Source organism: Stylophora pistillata, chromosome 2, assembly GCF_964205215.1.
Source record: "Stylophora pistillata chromosome 2, jaStyPist1.2, whole genome shotgun sequence".
NCBI lineage: Eukaryota > Metazoa > Cnidaria > Anthozoa > Scleractinia > Pocilloporidae > Stylophora > Stylophora pistillata.
The window spans coordinates 26,161,815-26,182,931 of record NC_142520.1 but is presented as its reverse complement, the minus strand read 5'-3'; the positions used below and the strand labels follow the sequence as shown (position 1 = coordinate 26,182,931).

The window sequence follows — 21,117 nt, the reverse complement described above, 5'->3', positions numbered from 1 at the left end:
AGTTATAAAGGAAAAGAGCTTGAATATTAGGCTTGTGGGAGAGGATTTCCAATTTAACACACCAGCCTAGGAGAGTTAGGAGATGACTTGGCCTAGTAAAAAATGTACTACTTTCAAAAACCAGGTAATTGCCAAGTCAATTAGATAGTGGAATTATCACAACCTTAGAAATATGTTAAGAGTTCATTTATAACTTTTAAAATAGGATGAGCATTGTGAGGAGTTATCAGTCATATTCCTTAAGAGTGTTTAAGCTTCTAGGATGAAAGCTAATAAATTTCTTGAGTGATTCATGCATGATTTGTCTCCTGTAAAATTGTCACAGCTAAACCCCCAGCCAAATGTCTATAAATTTCTTTAAATAGCAGCCAGGTTGGTGTTCGTTACCACTTAAAATGCAGTATCAAAGTCTCCTTTTGACTTCAGTCTTATTTCTCTAAACTCTGATAGGTGTAAATGATCCATTTTCATAAAAAAACAACTCTCCTTGTTATTTTAATCTGACTTCATTCAGTCTTGTTCCCAGGGGATACAAGCCCTAGGAAAAAGTTTTGTTTTTGTCCTCACTGATACTATCAGCTGTGCAGGTGCTTATGAAATTGTCAGATAACTCTCATAACTTAATAGGTTGCAAAAGGTGTATGTGATGTTTTTGGGCTGTAAGAAGGATGGATGAAGTCAAATGTAATTTTTATTTGGAAATAATCGATTCATTTAACTATTATTATTACAACTGGAAACTCATAATGTTATTTGATTCTATTCACATTCAGGCAACAGGGTGGTCTTTCTTTTTTTGTACACACCTCTCTACTTATGGTGCAATTCTCATCTGTTGAGGGTTATGTTTTTGGGCTGTAAAAGGATGGATGAAGTCAAATACAGTTTTTAATGGAAAATAATTGATTTAGTTGTGATTTGTTAAAAAAACTTTTCAACCAAAACCTAAACTTCTGTGAACTTCTACTTTTTGCTGAAATTGCAAATACATTGCACTAGCAGTTTGAGCTCTAAAACACTCAAAGGAATAGAACTCAGTTGTACATGCTTTTGCATTTGGAAAATCAATCAATGTGACTTCCTTTCACACCACACAACCATATTAAGACTAGGGTGCTTCCGTCTAAGTTACAGAGGGAAAAATGACAAGAAAAGTTGTCTCAAGAACTCACTCTACTATTGTTTTCCAACGCATTTTCCTGCTTCACTTTTTTCATGGGAAACCCACACAGGCATGTAGCAGCAGTTATCCACTTCAAAGAAAAATTTACTGAACACGTGCAGACAAAATGCCTCTCTGGTTGATCTATGTAAAAGCCCAGAAACTGCCCAAAAACATCACATACACCTTCAGCAACCTTACTTTTCAACCTATTAAATTACGACATTTATGTGACAATTTGACGAGAACTTGTACAGCTGATAGTATCAGTGAGGAAGCTCTCATCCTGGAAGCTTAAACACTCTTAAGGAATATGACTGATAACTCCTCACATTCATTTTCAATTAAATCTGGACAAAACTTCTGAAAACTTTATTGGAAATTTTATTGGTAATTTTACCAATTTTACAAATAAAGTAGACATAACTCCCATATAGCATATTAGTCTAGGCAAGTTGGGTACAGAGAAAAAAAGACTAATAATTTAAACCAGTAGTAAGTTTCTGGAAATAATGACAAATTCTTGAATAACAGCTTGCCACAGTAAATGTCACAGCCATCCATTCTATCTATACTACCAATTATTGGGTTACTTCACATTACCTTAAACAGAAGAAAACATAAAAGTTTATTCATATCGTCAATCTTAAGAAATAAGAATTTCATGATCACGACACATACAGCAAAGTGAAATATAACTCAACTGGTTTGAAATTCATGGTGCACTTCGACTCAACATTCATTTCGCAAGGCAAAGCATTCTACTGAAATTAACAGGACAGAATACAGCTGACGCCATTCGTTTCGAATAACACATGAACATGAAGAAAACGGTACCAGTTTTACTCATGAGACAAAGCCCACGCATTTTTTTGAGGTTAATGGACTAGTTAGACCGAAAGCTAGATAAATAAACAATTAACTGACAATAGTGAGGGACTTGGGGGCCAAGTGATAAATAAGTTTTACCAAAGTTTCTCTTCTAGTTAGCACATGAAGCTCGAAAAGGCAATAGTAAAAATTACCACAAAAACACAGTAAAAAAATAAGCCAAAACCGGAGTTGATTGAGGTAAGACGATAACAATTGTTAAGACACATGCCTACCTACCATGTACAACAGACTTGGAGAGCAAAAAGGCCAAAGACGGTTTTGGATCATGACTTGGAAAATCCACCAAAACCTCCCGAAAAATAATTCGCTGAGGGTTGTAGTAAGAGCAACTTACTCCTGAAGCTGGAACATTTTTTAAAGCCTTGTGCCCTATATGACTGTATAGAGGACGAAAAGGCGATGTTATTTAAAGTGATTTGATGCTTGGGGGCCACCTCAAACTTAACGCAATTTTACTTCGAAGTTAAAGTAAAATAAGATCAAAATCTAAATTTCCATCTTTCCTCGGATCAAATATCTCACGATCGTCTCCACATACAACTTGGTGATTCAAAAAAATAAAACATCAACATCTTAAGACTAACCTTCAAGGTTTGTTGTCTCATGTGTACATTTTGATCTTCAGTAAATCAAATCTCAAACTTCAAGTTTTCGGGCTTTTTTCGCGTTTTGTTCGCACTTTGATCATTAAAATATCCTCAACTGAAGAGCCAGCAAACACCACGAGTATCCACAGAGTTAGAAATGTTGGTGAACTTGTCATACTCCTTCATCCATCTTCCAAAAATATTACAAAAAGATGGCGATCGTCCAGTTCAAACCTCGCAGAAACGCATCGAAAACTTCACCAATGGCGCCGAACGCGAAAAACCAATTCCACTCGCGCATGCGCAGACAAAATGCCTCTCTGCTCAAACGAGTCTCGTTTCTATTCACAAACCAACGAGTCTTAAATCGTTTATCGAGTGACTTATAAATCGTGACGATTTAAAATCGACTGGTTTCCCAGAAACTGTGAGTGATCCGGAAACTTTAACTCGAGGTAAGGAGAATTCGAACTCGGCTCAGTGGTGTTACAGTCACAAAAATGTATGAAATGCGAATATGTAATTTTCGTTGGAAGACGATACTGGGAAAAAACCACTTAATTATATTGTAATGGAGCAGTTACTCTATACAGTGCCACTTTTGAAGCAGCGTATTTAGATGAATTTATATATTTAGTGGCTCGTTTAGCTCCGGGCAGCAGATGGAAGAACGAGGAATAATCGCCGTGTGCGTTACATCTTTGATCTATGTATTTAAGTGGCTCGTCTGGCTCGTTTGGCTTGGCAATGGTAGATGTAAGAAAAGAGCAAACGAGCTACAACTGTAAACGAGCCGGCTTGTTTGGTGGATGGTTAACAGTAGTCCTGTATTCTTTTTTTCGCGTTCACAATGGTCCATAGAACCTCAATGCAACTGGTTGAAGTTTAAAGTAACACTGAAACTTTAAAATTAAACATGAAAATGGGTTGCACTGCATTTAGGTCACGAACAACTTTTGATTTCCATCGTTTAGAATTTGCTCTGCTACATTTCATGTTCAGAAGCTAAATTTTTAAAAATGAAATCATACATAGAGCCGGATAATCTAGGTGGCGAGGCACGAGTTGCTTTACTGTGGAGCAAGCTGAGTATATCTTTATCTCATCTACCTTTTTAGAAGATTAGAGCGCTCTTGTTGCTACACTTGGCTACACCTCAGGTACCACATTTTTGTTCTTAGCACATTTTGACATCATCTGTGATCTATTTCTGAACAGATGCACGGCAAAATGGAATCTATTTGTTAAAAAAATTCCCTTTAAACTACATAGTGTTTCCTTGGTGCATTAGGATTTACTTAACCAATGAAAAGGATGCAAATGTTTATTCGTATGGAAACCTCTTCCTCTTCAGAAGAAAACATTTCCCAGCTCTAAATTCAGATCAGACTGACCTTTGTAGAAATACAATATTTAATATTTTAGTTGAATACAAAATACATGACAGTGTTTTTAAGGGGACACACGAGAGATTATCCCCAAGAAAAGTGCCTCCTATCAGGGCTCGACACTAATGGTAGCCAACTAGCCAGACTGGTAGAAATTCAGTTTTGGCTAATGGTTTTCATTTCCACCTGCTAGTTTGGCTATTAAACAAACTGAAATTGTTGCAATATTTAAGTTGTCACTAACCACTTGGATAGTAAGTTGAAAAATTATTGTCCTGCCTACGTTTTGGACATGGCTCTATTTTGTGATTATATAACATTTTTTTCTTAATGAAGTAATGTTTTTCAAAATAATTCTCTCTTTAAGCAACCACTGTTCAAACCTTTTACGATGTAAGGGACCAAGGCCACTTTGAAGTTCAGGTACTTGACGAATTTTTATGTGTTGTAGTTCTAACAAACAACTATCCACATGATAGTATAAAATCTTTGAGTTACTCAGATGACAGAGACCTGTTTTACTGAAGAAATAGCTGTACAACATTTGGTGTGAAAATGTAAATGAAAGTCTCCTTGGATTTTTTTTTTTTCGAGTGATCAAAAATTGAGAATAAATGCACAATAGAGGATCTGTATTGAATAATTTGCAATTTGTTTTTTAAGGAACCTTGTTTATTCACACTGATTGACTGATGAGAAAAAAATTGCTTTAATCAATTTATCCAATCAGGGTTTGGCTTTGAGCATCTATTTTTCTCTTTGCCAATCACTGTCACTTTTTCCTTCATCAAAGGTGGTATTGTGAGGGAGAGGTGACAAAATAATTTATCAGTCTAAACAAGTCAAACAGAGTCATTTGGACTACTTTGTTGCCAGGCTAGTGAATTACATACAAAAATGTACATTTGTTACAACTCTACAGTTAAATGTTATTGTCACACTTTTTACTGACTGTATCTAAATGGATAGAATGATGTCCTATAGATACTGCTGCTTTGAAATTTTCTTCTTTTTTTTTTTGTCTCGAGTATCACCCCTTTTCAATTGATCTAACCCTTCAAGTCCCATGAGTGACCACGACCCAATTTCTCCTCTTGATATCAACACAGTATCAAGTGAAAAAGTAATGATAATCAAGAAAAATATCATTTAGGAGATAATTAGTTTATCCAATGCCACATTCAATGAACGAACTTCATAAGAATTGTATGACAGACAGTAAGAAGAATTATTAAAAGAGATCTTGGTAGTGAAAGGGTTCAGATAATGCTGATATTTCAATCAAGTTTTTCTTTCATGCCCTTTGAAGAATTGATTTTCCTTTGTTTTCTTCAGGGAGGTTGGTCACTTATCCACAGATTCTGTACCAGATCTTGTCTTGTGTTGCTGGCTAACTTATTGGTTTGGAAATTTCATTGTAAATAAGTTTTTTGAATAGTACAGTATTATTTGAAGTGCATGTTGAGTCAAATTCCTGTAACTAAAGATAAATAGATAACTCTGAGAGGAGGGGGCCAGGGATTGTTCCTCTGCTGGCATCCTCTCCTCCTGGCCACATGTGGAGACAATTAACAATTGACCATGTTTGGATGACAGGTCTGCTACTTATTCAAATAGATTGTCATTAAAAGAATTTAAAACATGGAAATAGAAACAATTGCTTGAAGGGTGTAATAGAGTGAAAGTAAAGTGGTCTAGTAGAATGTACAAATCCACATAGACTAGCCACTGTTTTAAATCATAAGTTTCTGACAGAAAATGTTGACCTTTAAATCTCAGACTGTGTGGGTGAATTCACTTTTTTTTTGCAGCCAATGAAATCAGCAGTTTCACCATTATGTCCTTCTAACAAGGAGACAACCAATTATGCTCGACTGTGTCGCCTTCTGGTGGGTGTTGGATCCCAGGTCTTGAGAGACACTTTTGATGCCATACACCCTCCAGTGACACTTCAATCAATTTTGAGGCATCAACGAATACATGAAACACTACAGGTTCTAGTGAAGAGGAGAGCCCTGAATCCTGCACTATGGGAAACTTTGTATCCAATTGATCCATCCTCTGTTTCATCAGCAAACTTTGATATTTTGTTACTGTTCATACTATTGTGTAATATCTGTGGGCTATCTCCTCCCGCAACTGGATGGGACAGTCTTCCATCCACTGCAGATGTTAGCAAGGAAGCCAACATAGCCAGGCTAAAGTACTACCATAATGTTGTGTACGACAATACCAGCCAAGCCTCTGTGGATGATGCAACATTTAACAGCCACTGGCAGGATATCAGTGATGCTATAATAGGTCTGGGAGGAGTAACTTATAAATCTGCAATCGATAAGCTTAAGAATGAGCGTATGGACTCACTTATTAAAGTCAAAATGAAAGAAATGATGCAAGATATTCAAGGTATGTTCAATGATATATCAGAAAGAAACAAATTGCAGGGCAAATTAGGATACATAGAATAGAAGGCGTGGTTTGGATCACCGTATTGTGTTTTTTCACATCCATTGCATCTACCATGGCACAAATTCTCAAGAAATGGCAGCGTTAGTGTATGTGTCCTTAATATACTTTAGTTTACAGCTGCCATGGTCTTTTTAGCCAGAGATATGAAATCAGAATATAAAACCCCTGCTGCAAGGGGGATATATCTCTACTTATGAATAAGGGTAATATTCCTTCAGTTGTTTACAGGTAGTCACTTCATTCTGCTGAAGTGGAGACAAGGTCTGGGAGCTAAGAGAGCTAGTATTGTGCAAAGACTTTGCATTGGTCTTATTTATCCTTTGGAAAAATGCAATTGTTTCACCAGCATTTGGACTATACTAGACTACATAACTTCTGAAAAAAAAATGTCTCGACTTGGAGACAAAATCGCAATGTTGATTTAATGAAAAGTAAGGTTGAAGCCATTGGTGACAAACTGGATGCACTGATAGCCACACAGTAAGACACAAAATCTTATGGTCTTGCTCAGTTCTTGAAGAAAACTACTTTTTATTGGTTGGAAAAGCCAAACCAAAAATATGGTACAGTTTGGTGGAGATTAAGATTTGGGACAATTTGGCATGAGCAACTTCAATCTTGGCAATCTGTTCTTTGCTCCCCTCCTCCCCCCCCCCCCTCCCCCAACAAAGTTGGGTGTCCTGAATCTAACAATTTTGAACAATCTTAATCAGGGTAGAATGGGGGAATGTAATTTTGGAAATTCCAAAATAACTTGCTCTAAGTGCAAAACGAGGACGAGCATAAAGGAGTGGGTATGAAATGTTACAGAAGGGTTCTTGTACCAGCACTGAGCTAATAAACAGTACTATGTGTACTTTGGACAAAATCTTTGCTGGGGACAGACATAATTATCCAGAAAAAATTTTCATCATGGAATAAGTAAGCTTAATGAAAAATGTTTTTTAAGTATACCATGTTATATTATGTTATGCAGACAGAGTCACAGATGAAATTCATCAGATGAAAGGTCCGCTTGAAAAACTTAGTGACGAGTTGGAAGCCTTAATGTTACAACATGGAGAAACAAAGAGTCGAGGTCAGTGTTAAGGGAAAAAGATATTTCACTGGTTCAAGAAATAAATGAACGTAACCATTCAAAATTAATGAAAAAAATCTTATTTAATGACGTAAGGTAGTGACAATGTCTGAATCTGTTACTTTAATTATGTATGAAAATAAGGAAATAATATGTGTTGTTACATGCGCTTGAACTCTGGTATCAAAAAATGTAAATGTATTTGTAACGAAAAGCTCCAAAATCCCACATTGATGGCATGACTAGTTGAAACAAAAGATCTGACATGGATAGAAAGTAAAAATCAAAGGGCAAATCATGCAAGGTGATTCCACAGGCTGAGTTTCAAGCTTTTTAATGGAAGGTTTTGTCCTATTTCTTTTAACACCAAGATCCCTTGTCATATTGTAAACAAACCGTGTTTTCTTGCAAAATCCGTCTCCTAGAAAACATCAGGAGTATCTTTGAACAGCTGAGAGCTGATATTGGAGAATTTGTAAAAACTAGTGAATATTTAGCCTCTTTGAAGACACAACAAAGAGATACAAAGGATGAAGGTAAGCTGCATCAAAAAAAAGTATTACGAGAAGCCAGTCTGTTTGAGGATAATATTTGACTTAAGCAAGTTGTTTTTGGTGGCCATTGGAAGTAACTAGTAATACCATTTATTTTTCTGCCCCTTTTTCCCTCCCCCCTCTCCCCCATTCCCCCCCCCCCACTCCTAGAAAAAGGATTTGTCCTGAGCCAAACAATTGAAAGATCTTGATCAGTGTATTGAGTTCAACATTGTAAAAGGGATGAAGTAGGGGGGCTCATTGTCGGCAATTGTTAATGCAAGGATGGTAACTTGCCACTGCTTAGCTGCCAGAATTTGAACATTTTGAAATTAATCCTAACCATGTAACTCCGAGAAGTTATTGATCTGTAAATGAATATTTGCTCAGGTAGCGAACTTCGAGGGCAAGTGTGAAATTTTCAAGAGAAATCTCTTAGCCAAGGGCGTTATCAGCTGACATACCAGCAAGCAAGAAGGGGCTTTATTTATTTTATAACCGGCGCATTAATTTTCGTATTGACTTTGTTGTAATTACCAGAGCAGTGTTTGAGATCAGGTTTTTTATGTCACTATTAGTGGACTCTACAAAACGAGTTGTTTTCTCTTCCTAAGTAATAAAAATGACGAAGTAAAACTCATGTGCTTGCCATTTTTGCACTTGCTTTCTTTCCTTTTGATGGAAATAGTTGGAGGACAAGTATCAGTGTAAATAGAGGTTATGGGTATTAACTGTCAGTTGATTTGTACCACATGACGTAAAAGTAGGAAATAGAGTTGTGCGACAATTAATGAGTGGGTTGTCTTGATTTACCACCAAATTCTCAAAACTGATTTACAAAAGAGATAGTGTAGCAGAGAGGAGAATTAACGATCAGATCTTGGGAGTGAAAGGATTAATTGAGTTCGGACATTACTTCCAGACAATTTTTGTACCATGGAATGAGAAGAAGCATGAAATAGAAATTTAATAATGTTGTATGTTGTATGCATCAGCAGCACCATCATTTCCTTCTACAAAGGGGACAACCAAAGTCAAAATGAAAGAAAGGATGCGAGATACTCAAGGTACGTGTATACGTAGATTAATGTAACAAAGAAACAAATTGGAAGGCAAATCATGTCAATATTATGCAAGACATTTAGATTAAAAGGCCTGGTTGGATCAACGGTTTGAGTTTTTTGGTCTCTGTTGCATCCATCGTGTGTGTGAATTCTCAATAAATTATTGTGGTAGTAGCTACAGGTGCAGTTGTTCATAAGACATCTCAGTCAACGCATAGACCACCTTCATAAATGGCTGCCTTATAAATATTATTTTGTTCAAATTTAAATTAGCCCCTCTGGCCTCGCTTGAGATAATGTATTCTTTTGAATTTTGTACTGGAGAACGAGGCCAGTAAGGCTAATTTAAATTTAAACAAAAGAATATTAATCCGGCAGCCATTTATGAAAGTGGTCTATGCCATGATCTTTCTAGCCAGAGATTTGAAATAAGAACATTAAACTGATAGGGAAAAGTGCCGGGAGATTTTGCAGAGGTGACCTACGATGGAATAGTATCCTATCCAAGTATAAGGGTAATATTCTTACATTTGTATAGGTAGTCACTTTATGCTACTAAAGTTGTCAGTACCGCCACTGAGCTACTAAATTGTAAACATTTCTGTCAAAATCTGAAAAAGCCATGTTCAACCAATGTGCTTTGTGTGCATCGTTGTTGCTATTATCCAGGAACAGAATACTGTTTCTTGCAAAACTACAGAACAGCAAAGGCCGTAGCTTTTTTTAAGGGAGAAATAGGAAAAGTTACTATCAACCAGATCACGACTAAATTGCCAGTTTGGGAGGCGTACTATGACGACTTCTTCTGTCTGTTGAGCACAACAAAATACAAAATAGAAGAATTTGTAAGACAGGCAAACATTCAAACTTGCGCGGCTGAAATCTCAGCCTCGGAAATTATATTCTTGAACACAAAATTGTACAAAGGTGAGAGGTTTAACAGGGAGTGGACCCTCGACATGCAAACACATTAAAAAGAGACAGAGACCTTCCAATACATGAATCGTGTTTTTTTACATCCACCAGGCTCCGAGAAAGGATTCGTAAATGGAAAGGCACTATGCCTCCTAAGAACAAATTCGTCACGCTCCACCTATAATAAAAATGTGGCTAGTTTCAAAATGAGCTTAAAGGCCCATTTTCATTTGAGATCCTTTGCAGTCGTTTGTTTTTGTTTTGGAATCGCGCTATTGTTAAATGGCGAACCCTGATAGTCATTCACAAACACTATTAAAGAGAAAAACAAAGATTTGGTGAAGAACACAGTAAACAAATTTGCAGCTAAATATTTGAGACTGAAAAATCATAAATCGAGTCTGTGTATAAAACTTGTACAAAGCTTACTTGATGTTGAAGGAAACTGTTCGGCTTCAACACTAAATAAAATATAAACAAATAACCAATATTGGCCAAAACGGAATTACTTTATGCATTTCAATTATAGAATAATGACTTGTACAAATGAGATCGTTTACATACATATCTCAGGATCTCAAGTAAAAATCAGTCAAATAATTATTCTCACCTCGAAAAAATCTCCCCGGAGTCTCTAGTTCCATCGTAGGAACAATGCAATAACATTTCTGCAAAAGCACTGTCTGTAGTGTTACCGAAACCCATGGTTGTTTTCCTTGCCCTCCATAAATCATACACAGACTCTCGAAGTCGAATAACCTTCGCCGAGCCGGGCAGACTCGGCCTTCCTCTAGACCGCTTCTTCGGCGGCGTCAACTTTTCAAATGACGTTTTTCACCGTCATACATATAAGAATTAAAAACTATTTACTAATATGGATACTACGATAGTTTGTTGTTCGCACATGATTCAAGATGGAACTTTGAAAGCCCTAATTAGTAAGATGGAAGAAGATATCAAAGCGATTCCGCAACTACGAGGAAAATAGCGTATTTTTCATATTTGAAAAATGATCCGGGCGCGCAAGGCATCTCGGTTGAAAATGGGCCTTTAAGGAATAGAGGATACCCGGATGAAATTTGAGAAAAACATATTTCTGATTGAAATTTTTCTGGAAGAGAAAGGTCACTCAAAAACTTACGTAGGACTAGGCTCGCGATGGATCGTAAACGTTTCCTTGTCTAACGGTAACCTCCAACCCCAGACAAAACTGTTGAGACATTTCAATGCAATTTTTAATTTCCCGTCATGCAACAATCGTTTCCAAAAGGAACAAACTTACCCCCCTCCCCACCCCTGGTACAATGTTGGTGGGGCTTAAGAGCTCAAGCATGCATTTCTTGTGTTAACGCAAAGAACATTGCAATTGGGGAGGAGGGAAACAATCTTTGCATTTGCGACGGTAAGCATTTTTCTCAGGGTGAGTGCAAAAAAGGTATTTTTTGTAATGTGTCTCAATAGGTTTTGTCCGAGGTTGTAGGTACTAAAGGGAGCTTTCTGGTTGACTTTCCTCGGAAGTGCTGTGTAGCATGGCCTCAGCAAACTGGTTGCCTGTTTTGTTACTAAATCCTAAAGGTGTCTTTAAATAACTTTTCTCATTCTCTGGCAGCTTTCCTTCCAAACAAGAGGACCTCTCTTTCGATGGCTTCATTATCATGAACACAGAACGAAGACGACCAAAAAACGTAGCATATAGACGACAGGCACTACAAGCAACTTAATGAGGGTACAAAGAGCTGGCCCTCGATCAAAGTTGCAAAGATTTAGTCGAATAATGTTGAGAATGGCTACTTTGCTCGCAAGGCATTTTGGTTGAGCGTTTCCCTTTAACTGAAGTCAGACATTACCTCCGCGCAAAAGTTTTTTTTACCATGTAATATGTAAAAGCATACTGAAAAAAAATGTTATCGGTTTAACATGTTTCTTATATGATGTGCAGACAAAATCACAAGTGATCTACATCAAATAAGAAGTCAGGTTCAAAACCTTAGTGGCAACTTGGAGCCATTGGTGTTTCAACAAGGAGACAGAAAGAGTCAAGGTCAGTTAATGACAAAATAGGTTTTTATTCTTTTACTACATGAACGTGAGTTATCATCCACAATATATGAAAAACACCAGACTCCGTGACAAAGTAGTAGTAATTCTTGAACATGTTGCTTCAAATGTGCATGAAAAACGAAAGTAATCTGCTATTGTTTGAACTTTGGCAAGAAAAAAAAAACTTATTCATGCATGCAATTCTGGTGAAAAGCATCAGAATCATACATCGACGGCATGACTAGATGAAAAAAAAAATCAGCCATTGATAGAAAGTAAAATCGGATTTTTAAGAGTCACTCTAAAACAAGGGGCACATCATTCTGGAGATTCCGCCGGCCAAGTTTCCAGTCTCTTAATTATAATCTCAAACAGGTTTTTTTGTAAAATCTTTCTCCCCTAGAAAATATCAGAAGTATGTTTGAACAGCTGAGAGCAAATGTCAGAAAATTAAGGGACAATTTAGCCTCTTTAGAGACACAACAAGCAGATACAGAGGATGAAGGTAAGCTGTGTCATGAAAGGATTACGATTAGCCAGTCTGAGGATATTATTTAGCTTTAACGAGTTGTTTGTGGTAGCCGTAGGAGTACATTTTCATAAGCAACTAGCAATTCCATGCATTTCTCTGCCCCCCTTCCCACCCCTAAATGATAATGGAGGTCTTAGCTAAACAATTGTTAAAGATGTCAATCAGTGTATTGAATTCAAATTTGTACAGGGGGTGAAGGAGGTGTGGGGAAATCTTAATCTTGGAAATTGAAAGTAACTTGCTCATTGTGCTCAGGAAAGACGTGGTTAAAAGGTTGTGTGCCAAATGTTTATGCAAGGAGTGTAGTGCCACTAGTTAATTAAGAGGTTTGTTCTGCTACCATTCAAGGATGATGTTTGTGCATGTGGGCTGCGCATCACGTCATGATCGAGCGTGCTTGCTCATGACGAAAAAAAACTCCGCTGCCGCAATGGTCACGCAAAAGAGAAACTGTTTGCTACTTTTGTAGAAATTGGTGTTCCCATGAAAGGCTCTTCCCCTCTATATGTTACCAGTTATATTGGCTCAATCATGATGTCTTTGATTAAAAAATGTAAATAAAATGTAGTGGACGATTTTTTCCCATAAAAACCAAATGGGGACATGAGAGAGAAATATTTTTCTTCTAGGGGAGGTGTTTGGAAGGCAAGGGTGAGGTCTGATAAAAAGATAAAAGAAAACTGAAATCTCTGAGGAATACATATATAAAATAATGTAGATAGTACATGCGCTCTCTTTGGTTATTGGTGAGAGATGAGAGTATGTAAACAGAGTTGCGACGTCATACTTTGTTGTGTTTACAGATGTGATCCCCTCCTTTGTACTGGCTAGAGGACCTTTGGCACTTGAAGCTTACCAAAGAGGATTACAAAGTGGGAGGACATTTGACAAACGAACAAAGATATTATTGATTGGTCAGGACCGTGTTGGTAAAACAAGTCTTGGAAAACATCTCAGAGGTGAACGATTCAATCCAGATGAACCTAGCACTGATGGAGTGAAAATGATGCCAGCTATCAAGAATGCAAGTTTGCAAGCATGGAAAAATCCAGCCTCTCTTGACTTTACAAGTGCATTTGATCACAAGTGTGCCGAAGTGGTTACGAAGGAGTTACTACAGGTAAGCAGCTCACCAGAAAAATCAGACCCAGCACTGCAGTTCACTGAAGAATCAGTAACAGGTGAAAGCACAAAAGGGAAAAGGACAAAGGAGTCGGGAACAGAAGAAATAAGGGGTGATGAGCTCACACAAGAAGCCGAGACTGAAAGTAAGTAGACAGTAGAACACTAAGATAGTTTTCATCCAATATTGTGTACTTATGGTATGATTGGACGGGCCGGATGGGGAACTATTTGGCTCGAGGTCATTGCCGAGAGCCAAATGTTTCGCTACATTCCCTTCTAGAGGGCCATCTTTTAAGGAAGAATGCAAATAAGATTTGGACCAAGTCTTTATTGCATGGAGCAGGACTGGTGTCGAGTGTGCCTTTATGAGCCGATGAAATGCAATAATATGTCCAGCTAATCATGAGATGTTGCTGCATGGTCTACAGTGTGGCAGCAGACTAAATTTCATCAGTTTCGAAATCAGATAATAAAAATACAATAAAATAAAAATAAACTGCTAAGGAACAATCTGTCTGGTAAAATACTTATTTTGTTAATGATTCTTTCCAGGCAGTAAAGATGGCAGACGTGAACAGAAACAAGAACAAATACTAAGTGAAGTTACCTCTTCAGGGAATTCCAGGAGGACTGTACCCATTCAAAGTAAGATGACTCTAAAATGGATAAGGGCTAAAGAAAAATTTCCTCTTTATTCCAACAGCTGTACGAGTTTTCCGACATTTGACATAAGTATCAGCGGTCAGTAGCAACGAATCATGTTTGGGATATTTAACAAGTTTCCCTTTTTAACTAGGATAATGAGGAAGTCATTAATCCGAGATGTAGATATGGATAAAACATTCCTTCCATCCCTCCTTCCTTAATTCTTCGATTCTTGTTAACTCTTTCTAAATCTGCTGACCAGTCTATAAAGCGTTGGCAGTCGCATGCGCCCAAATCCAAAAAGGTCTATTTACGAAATGACTTATTTCAGAGGCAACGTTTCTTATTCGTGCGGATCTTTTCTACACGGTTGGCAGCGTATGATTTTTACCTTGAAGTTCTCACTGTTAAACTACGTTAATACTATTCAATAAAAGCAAGGTCCTTTCAGTGATTGACGTAAGCGTAAAACCAGGACACACACAAGTCGCATATAAGCTGCGATTGTATGTTAAAGACTTCAAGGTTCTTCCTTCTCAATTTGATTGTAAGGGAAAGTCGTCATCATTTATCCTACGCAGTGTTTTCTGACACTAGTGATCACTTAGGGCCCCACAAAGGCTAGCATATTTTAAGTTCGAAATCGATGACTTTTCCGACTCAGAAACAGATCCTGTAATTAAAAAAAAGCATTGTTTTGAACTGTAAGACTTGATATCACAACCTCTAGTCTTCCGTTTTACTAGCCAGTCGTAGCGCTATATCTGCACATACTTTTTATAATTAGCATGATATTTATTTGATTAATAGAGGTATCCTCAGTTAATATTGCCCCCCCCCCCCCCAACCTACCTATATTTAACAATTATTTGCCGAAGGCGAAGTGAATATTTACCAATATTCACGAGCCTGAGGCGAGTAATGTTTTTAGTATAATTACTCAGGTGACTATAGAAATGAGCAAAGGAATGCTAAATTTAGCCTGCAGTGCAGGCAGTTTTGGTGGTTTTCATCTTTCGAGTGTTTAGCCGCCATGTTGGATTCGCTGCAGACTGGGAGAATTGGAGCGAGAATGCGAGAATGTCGGAGTGGGTGGGGGGACGGGGAAGGAAAATCGCCTGCCCGGAGAGGCTGTAAAATTCAAAAACGCCCCTAATTAGTATCGCTCGCTCGCTTTTCCGGAAGTGAATCGTCGGCCATTGGAAATCAAGTAATTCCTTACCGGAAGATAAAATCCACTTCCGACAAAAACAAATAGAATACACTTGTTGTCAACTCGGTAAACTCTGAGAGCTACGATGCTGAGATGTGGGAAAAAAGTCCTATTGACAACTGCAGGCTTTGCAACATTTCTTTTCAAGTTGAATTCGGAAATGTCTCCGGTAAACAAAGTCATTCGTTGTCGGAAAATCTTTTCAAGCCTTCAAAACATAAAGATTGTTTTAGCGTCGTTCTTGTTAATATTTGTAGGCAAGTAGGATTGGAGTTGATACAAGATTCGCAAGTATTTTCAGATCGAGTGTGCAACCCTTGTGGTCGAAAAGTTCGAAACCTGGGCCAATTGTACCGGTTCGTGAAAGCTGGAGCTTCCTAAACAGCAGGCACTCCCAGTAAAAGCAGTGGTAAACGTGATCTCGATACTCCAAAGAAAGCAAGTTCATCGTAGAGGAAATGGAAGGTGGTTCGTGTTAATTCACCAGCAGCCAAGACACCACTGAGAGAAGTAAACACGTCGAGGAAATGTCTCACGTTTGGAACGGAAAATATGCTTTCTGCGTGTGCATCTGCAGCGGAGGACGAAATGTTAAGAAAACTAAACGTGGACGATTTGCCCCAAACGGGACTTCAGGTGAAAGTAGTTTACCGGATCCCTTCTGGACAGGCAATTGCGAGAATTCCACGTGATGAAGAATCTGAAGCATTAGTGAGAAATATCACTTGCGAAAAGTGGCGTTAGGCGTCGAATGTCGTTCTGAATCACGAAGAAATTGCTGCCGAAGTGAAGCAGGGAATCAGCAAAGCTGTATCGAAGGAGTTCGACGAATACCTGAAATCGGAAAGCATGCTCGAACTCAGAAATCCAGACGAACTGGCTGGCTTTTCAAACAAACTGTTTATGGAGGAGGTTTACCTGTTTTGTATGATTGTGTGCTTGGGGCTTGTGGTCTCTCTCGGGAAGACATACAGGAAGGCGATCGAGATGTAAATTCTCTTGCTTTAGCAACAGCAACGATCGCTCGCGTCAGAAGCACGAAAGCTTCATCAATCCATTACAGAATTTCTACGATACTGTTTCTCAGTGGTGTGAAACGTGACGATCTGATTCGTCTGAATCGCATGTCTCCAGACTCTTATTCGCCTTCAAAATAAAATGAATGAGCAGTTGGAAGGTAGAGTTAAAATATGGAAAGGCATTATTGAAGAGAATCGCGGTGCTCTCAAGCTTGCCAAAAAGTGGAAAGGTAACAGGGCCCCGAAACGCAACTTGATGTGAACGAGCAAAGTCTCGAATTGTACGATTTCCTCTCGACTAAGGGTTATGCCGCCCTGAGAAAGCTGTTGCAAAAAGAAAGGACGAAAACGAATGTGGCCGTATACAACGTGGTCTGTGTGCAAGCTGTTATTGCAAGACTAGAGACTACCAAACTACCCTTATACAAGTAAGTCTTTGATTGATTATATTTTCCATTTCACTACAAAAAAATTACTAGATATACCGTCGTGAATAACAATAACGCAAAGATCAGCTGGTATTTTCCGTTTTCTACATCTCCTATTCTTGCACTTGCAAGTGATGTCGTCGTTAATCCCATTGAAGAAGCTTCAATTGACTGGTCTTGAACGATGCTTTTCAGCGGACAGACAATAATCACGCACGCTGCTTTCGACAACAATATTTCTTGGACACGAATCAACAACTGAAAGACGAGGCTTTTTCCAAAGCCTGTCGGAAGAACTGCCAATAAATCGCTCCCATGCACAAGCGTTGAGATTGCTTCTTTTTGTTCGTGGCGTAATTGACGCGACATACCCAGCTCGGAGAGAAATGAAAGAGATTCTTCGAGTGCAGCATCGAAAGTTAGCTCGTCCGCCATTTTCTTGATCACGTCACAGTGAAGCAAGGCAGGAAGGACCTGAAGCAATGCTAGCATTGATTGGCAAGTATCAATCTGAATGCACCCTGCCGTACCAATCAGAGACTACGTTCGTGGGCGAACGGAGTTTCTTAAATGAACAATCAGTGCGGGCAGGCGGATTTTTCTTTCCCCTCACCCTCCCCCTTCCCCAATTTTTCATTCTCCCTCCCACTAGCTTGGTAAACTTTTTACCTCGCCCCAACTCTCCAATATTTTTCTAATTCAAGATGGTGGCCTGAACAACCGATTAAAATACCCACTTGCCCCGCCAAAATCCGCCTACACTGCAGGCTATGTTAAATTTTATATGTCATTGTTACGCCGTCAGTGAGCAACTGGGTGCTCGCACGGACAACAGACTATTTCTCTTGTAAAAAGTCCCGTCTTTCCTCCTGGCTGAGACGTAAAATTTTAACAAACATTTATTCATCTCGTTGACCTCCATTGCCTCAAAGTCAATGGTAAATTCGGTTTGTTGTTGAAACCATTCTGTTAAGTAAATAAAGTGTTGCGAAAATTTGAGGTAGTTGTTTTGATTCATTCATGCATGTCGACATAAGTAAAATTTTCACGGGAATTTAAATGCTTTCTTTGTTACGTTTAGCACACTTTTCACACCTTACCTTTGAAAAGTGTCATTCCAAACTTTGTGGCGTGTTTGGTATTATTCGGAATGGTATTTTCTTTCATTAAATTAATTTTCTCTTCAGACCCCTCGACAAAGCGCGAGGCGGCCATTTTGAAAATTTGTCCTCCCGCTATTATCACCTTGCCGAAGGTGATAATAGCGGAATATGACGCCATTCTCTTCTTGTCCGCTCGGGATTGCCCGTGTTGATCCCGTGCATGAAAAAAAAATTGAATTACTACACAGTTCGTAACTCTTGGAAAATTTCGGCGATGGAGACGCAAAAAGGGGCAGAAAACAGTCAAGACAATGAAAACACAAACGACTGACTTGAACTTATTGTGTTAGAAACACAGTTGGCTTTCTTTCCTGGCTTCCGTAGTAAAAACAGTCATTCTTAATTCTTCATAAAATCGTTTTTCAATATAGTTAACTCTTTTATTGACCAAGCTTGTCCGGTCCAGATGGTTGGATATTAGCCTCGTTCTTTTTTGGCATTTTCATAGATTTCGACTTCGTCACAGTCTGTAAAAATGGAAAAAAAAAAGAACTTGGCCAGTATCCAGCCATTTTGTCCCCACGCTTGGTCAATAACGCATATGAGTAGCGAAAAAAAGTTCATCACAGCTCTGCGATGTCACTCTAACCTCATTTTCAAGTCATGAATAAACTATCTTTTTCGTGACTATTGCATGTAGGGTGCAAACACAGCATTTTGAGTAAAGGCAAAGTAAAGCACTGAAACAATGGGCAACTACAGATTCCAGCAACTTTAATCCCAAAATGTAACAGAGAATGGAAATATTATCAGTGAGATGTGGTTTGTAAAAAAGAAACCAAACCCAAGTGGGACACTATTGGTGTACATTCCTTACGCGCGCACATGCAAAGTACAACAATTTAGTCATAGATACTGTACATATTATTCTTAAAATTTTTTAGTCATTTATTGTTTGTCGTGTAAAACATGCAAAGAAAAGTACTTTTTTTATATGAACATATAATGTTGGTGTTATGGTGACACCAATTAGTTGTGTCACACTTCTTTTGCTGATATTTATCATTAATTTTTTTCTTTTTATAATCTAATTTAATCGAATTGTATTCTTCCCATGTTGAAGATACATGCACATTTAATTAATTGTGAGTTAGAGGATGTTTGAGTGTGAACTTGTAAGTTGTCATTTTTTCTTGTAGCCGCTGAGGGTGACACAGAGCAGATACCAGGGAACATTGCCTCTCTCGTAGAGTCTAGCCTTGAAAGGAACGGTCCGAACAAAGATGACAGCATATGGCCTGTGATTTGGGATTTTGCTGGCCAAGCAGTATATCATGCTATTCATCCCATTTTTATGTCTCAAGAAGCCATATATGTGTTAGCGTTGGATCTGACAAGAGAATTGGCTGCCCCAGCACAGTGTCGTGTACGGCCCCTTGATCATGCAGAGGTAGAAGTAACATCACCAGACACAGAGGATACTAACCTTGATCACATTTTGAAATGGCTGGACTGGGTACATTCTTTGTTAACTGCAAAGAAACTCGGACAGACAACAGAAGGTGCTTTTCCTCCAGTGATACTTGTGGGTACGTATGCTGATAGTGTAAGAAAATCGGGGCGTGATCCTACCAAAGTAATGGAAGCAGCGCTGGAGCAAATTTATGATATGGCTCCACGTGAAGTCGTAGATCACATCCATGACAGATTTGTCATTGATAACACAAAAGCTGGTAATCCATATCAGCAAGAAGACTCACAGATAGTTTCTCTGCGTCAGAAAATATTGGAACTGGCTGAAAAGATGCCACACGTAAAGAAGGAAGTTCCTTTGCAGTGGCTCCGTGTCGAGGAAAAAGTATACGAAATGGTGGAAAAGGGGGAGCATTATCTTCCTAAAAAGCGTTTTGAAGAGGATGTTGCAGAAGCCATTTGCCATTTTGATGTGAAAGATGACGTAAAAGAACTTCTTCACTTTTTACATTCTCGTGGAACAATTATCCATCATGATCTCCCTCAAAATCCAGATGGTATGGTAGTTCTGGATCCACAATGGTTGATCACTGTACTCATTAAGATAATAACAGTCAATCCAACTTGGAAAGCAGCACCTTTTATCAAGAGACATTACCGGATCCTCGAGAATGAAGGATTTCTTTCCAACGACTTGCTCAATCACGCATTTAAAAACTTGAAATTAGAGGGAGCAAGGGAGAATTTACTTGAAGTAATGGAAAAGTTTAATCTAATCTGCAACTCTAGAGGCTGTAAAGGGAGAGACTTCCCTTACTTTGTACCCTGTATGCTGACACTACCAATGAAGGACAAAAGAAGCAAGGACATAGACAACGGCCCTCTACCAGTGTTCCTCACTTTTAACACCAACTATGTTCCAAGTGGTCTGTTTTGTAGGCTGATTGCACTTTTCTGGGGATGGGCCTCACAGTTGTGTGGCATCTGCATAGAACCCACCCTGTATGCAAAGTCTGCTCGATTTAATGTCAGCAAATTATATCACATCACCTTAGAGGCTCACAAAACTCTGATCAGCGTAAAACTCTGGACAAACGCTGACTCCAATCAAGAGGAAGAGAAAAGACTTTGCAGGGAACTGTTAAGGTAGACTGCACGCGTGCTTACAGGTTCTTTTTTGCTTGAACCAAAGGAAAGGGAGAGTTGGTAATCTAACAACCAGAACTATGACAGTGTCATAGTTCCGCCATCCCCTTGAGTCAACTTATTTCCCCATTACTTTGTAGTATGACTAATACAATTTGCTCTTATTTTTATTTATTTTGCCAGTTATCTAGGACTTTGCCGGACTACGTTGCATAGCTCTTGTCAGTGGTTGAAGTCTGTTTCTTGGAATGTGTCTGTACAATGCACATTGTGCAAACCTTGTCCAGATAAGTGTCTCAAGAA

The 21,117-nt window shown here is 38.5% G+C and overlaps 1 protein-coding gene and 1 long non-coding RNA gene across 5 annotated transcripts in view; one reads left to right on the top strand and one right to left on the bottom strand.

Moving 5' to 3' along the window:
• Window positions 1-1,511: 1,511 nt before the first annotated feature.
• LOC148738059 (uncharacterized) lies at window positions 1,512-2,944 on the bottom strand. 4 transcript variants are annotated; one of them, XR_015996922.1, is made up of 4 exons: window positions 2,641-2,944; window positions 2,269-2,433; window positions 1,867-1,926; window positions 1,512-1,765 (listed from the first exon to the last, which is right to left on the bottom strand). It is a non-coding gene; the product is annotated as an uncharacterized LOC148738059 (long non-coding RNA). The 4 variants fall into 4 exon arrangements; XR_015996920.1 differs by having other exon boundaries at window positions 2,273-2,433; XR_015996921.1 differs by lacking the exon at window positions 1,867-1,926.
• Window positions 2,945-3,031: 87 nt separating this feature from the next.
• LOC148738057 (uncharacterized) overlaps window positions 3,032-21,117 on the top strand; it is a 29,705-nt gene continuing 11,619 nt past the window's right edge. The window contains exons 1-14 of the mRNA XM_088749906.1: window positions 3,032-3,098; window positions 4,399-4,454; window positions 5,367-5,432; window positions 5,843-6,437; window positions 6,729-6,761; window positions 7,477-7,578; window positions 8,004-8,114; window positions 9,107-9,178; window positions 12,030-12,131; window positions 12,534-12,635; window positions 13,466-13,930; window positions 14,340-14,432; window positions 19,395-20,814; window positions 20,998-21,117. The exon at window positions 20,998-21,117 is cut by the window's right edge and continues 151 nt beyond it. Of these exons, the coding sequence (XP_088606032.1) occupies window positions 5,846-6,437; window positions 6,729-6,761; window positions 7,477-7,578; window positions 8,004-8,114; window positions 9,107-9,178; window positions 12,030-12,131; window positions 12,534-12,635; window positions 13,466-13,930; window positions 14,340-14,432; window positions 19,395-20,814; window positions 20,998-21,117 (3,212 nt within the window). The 5' untranslated portion in view covers window positions 3,032-3,098; window positions 4,399-4,454; window positions 5,367-5,432; window positions 5,843-5,845. The remainder of the gene's footprint in view (window positions 3,099-4,398; window positions 4,455-5,366; window positions 5,433-5,842; window positions 6,438-6,728; window positions 6,762-7,476; window positions 7,579-8,003; window positions 8,115-9,106; window positions 9,179-12,029; window positions 12,132-12,533; window positions 12,636-13,465; window positions 13,931-14,339; window positions 14,433-19,394; window positions 20,815-20,997) is intronic.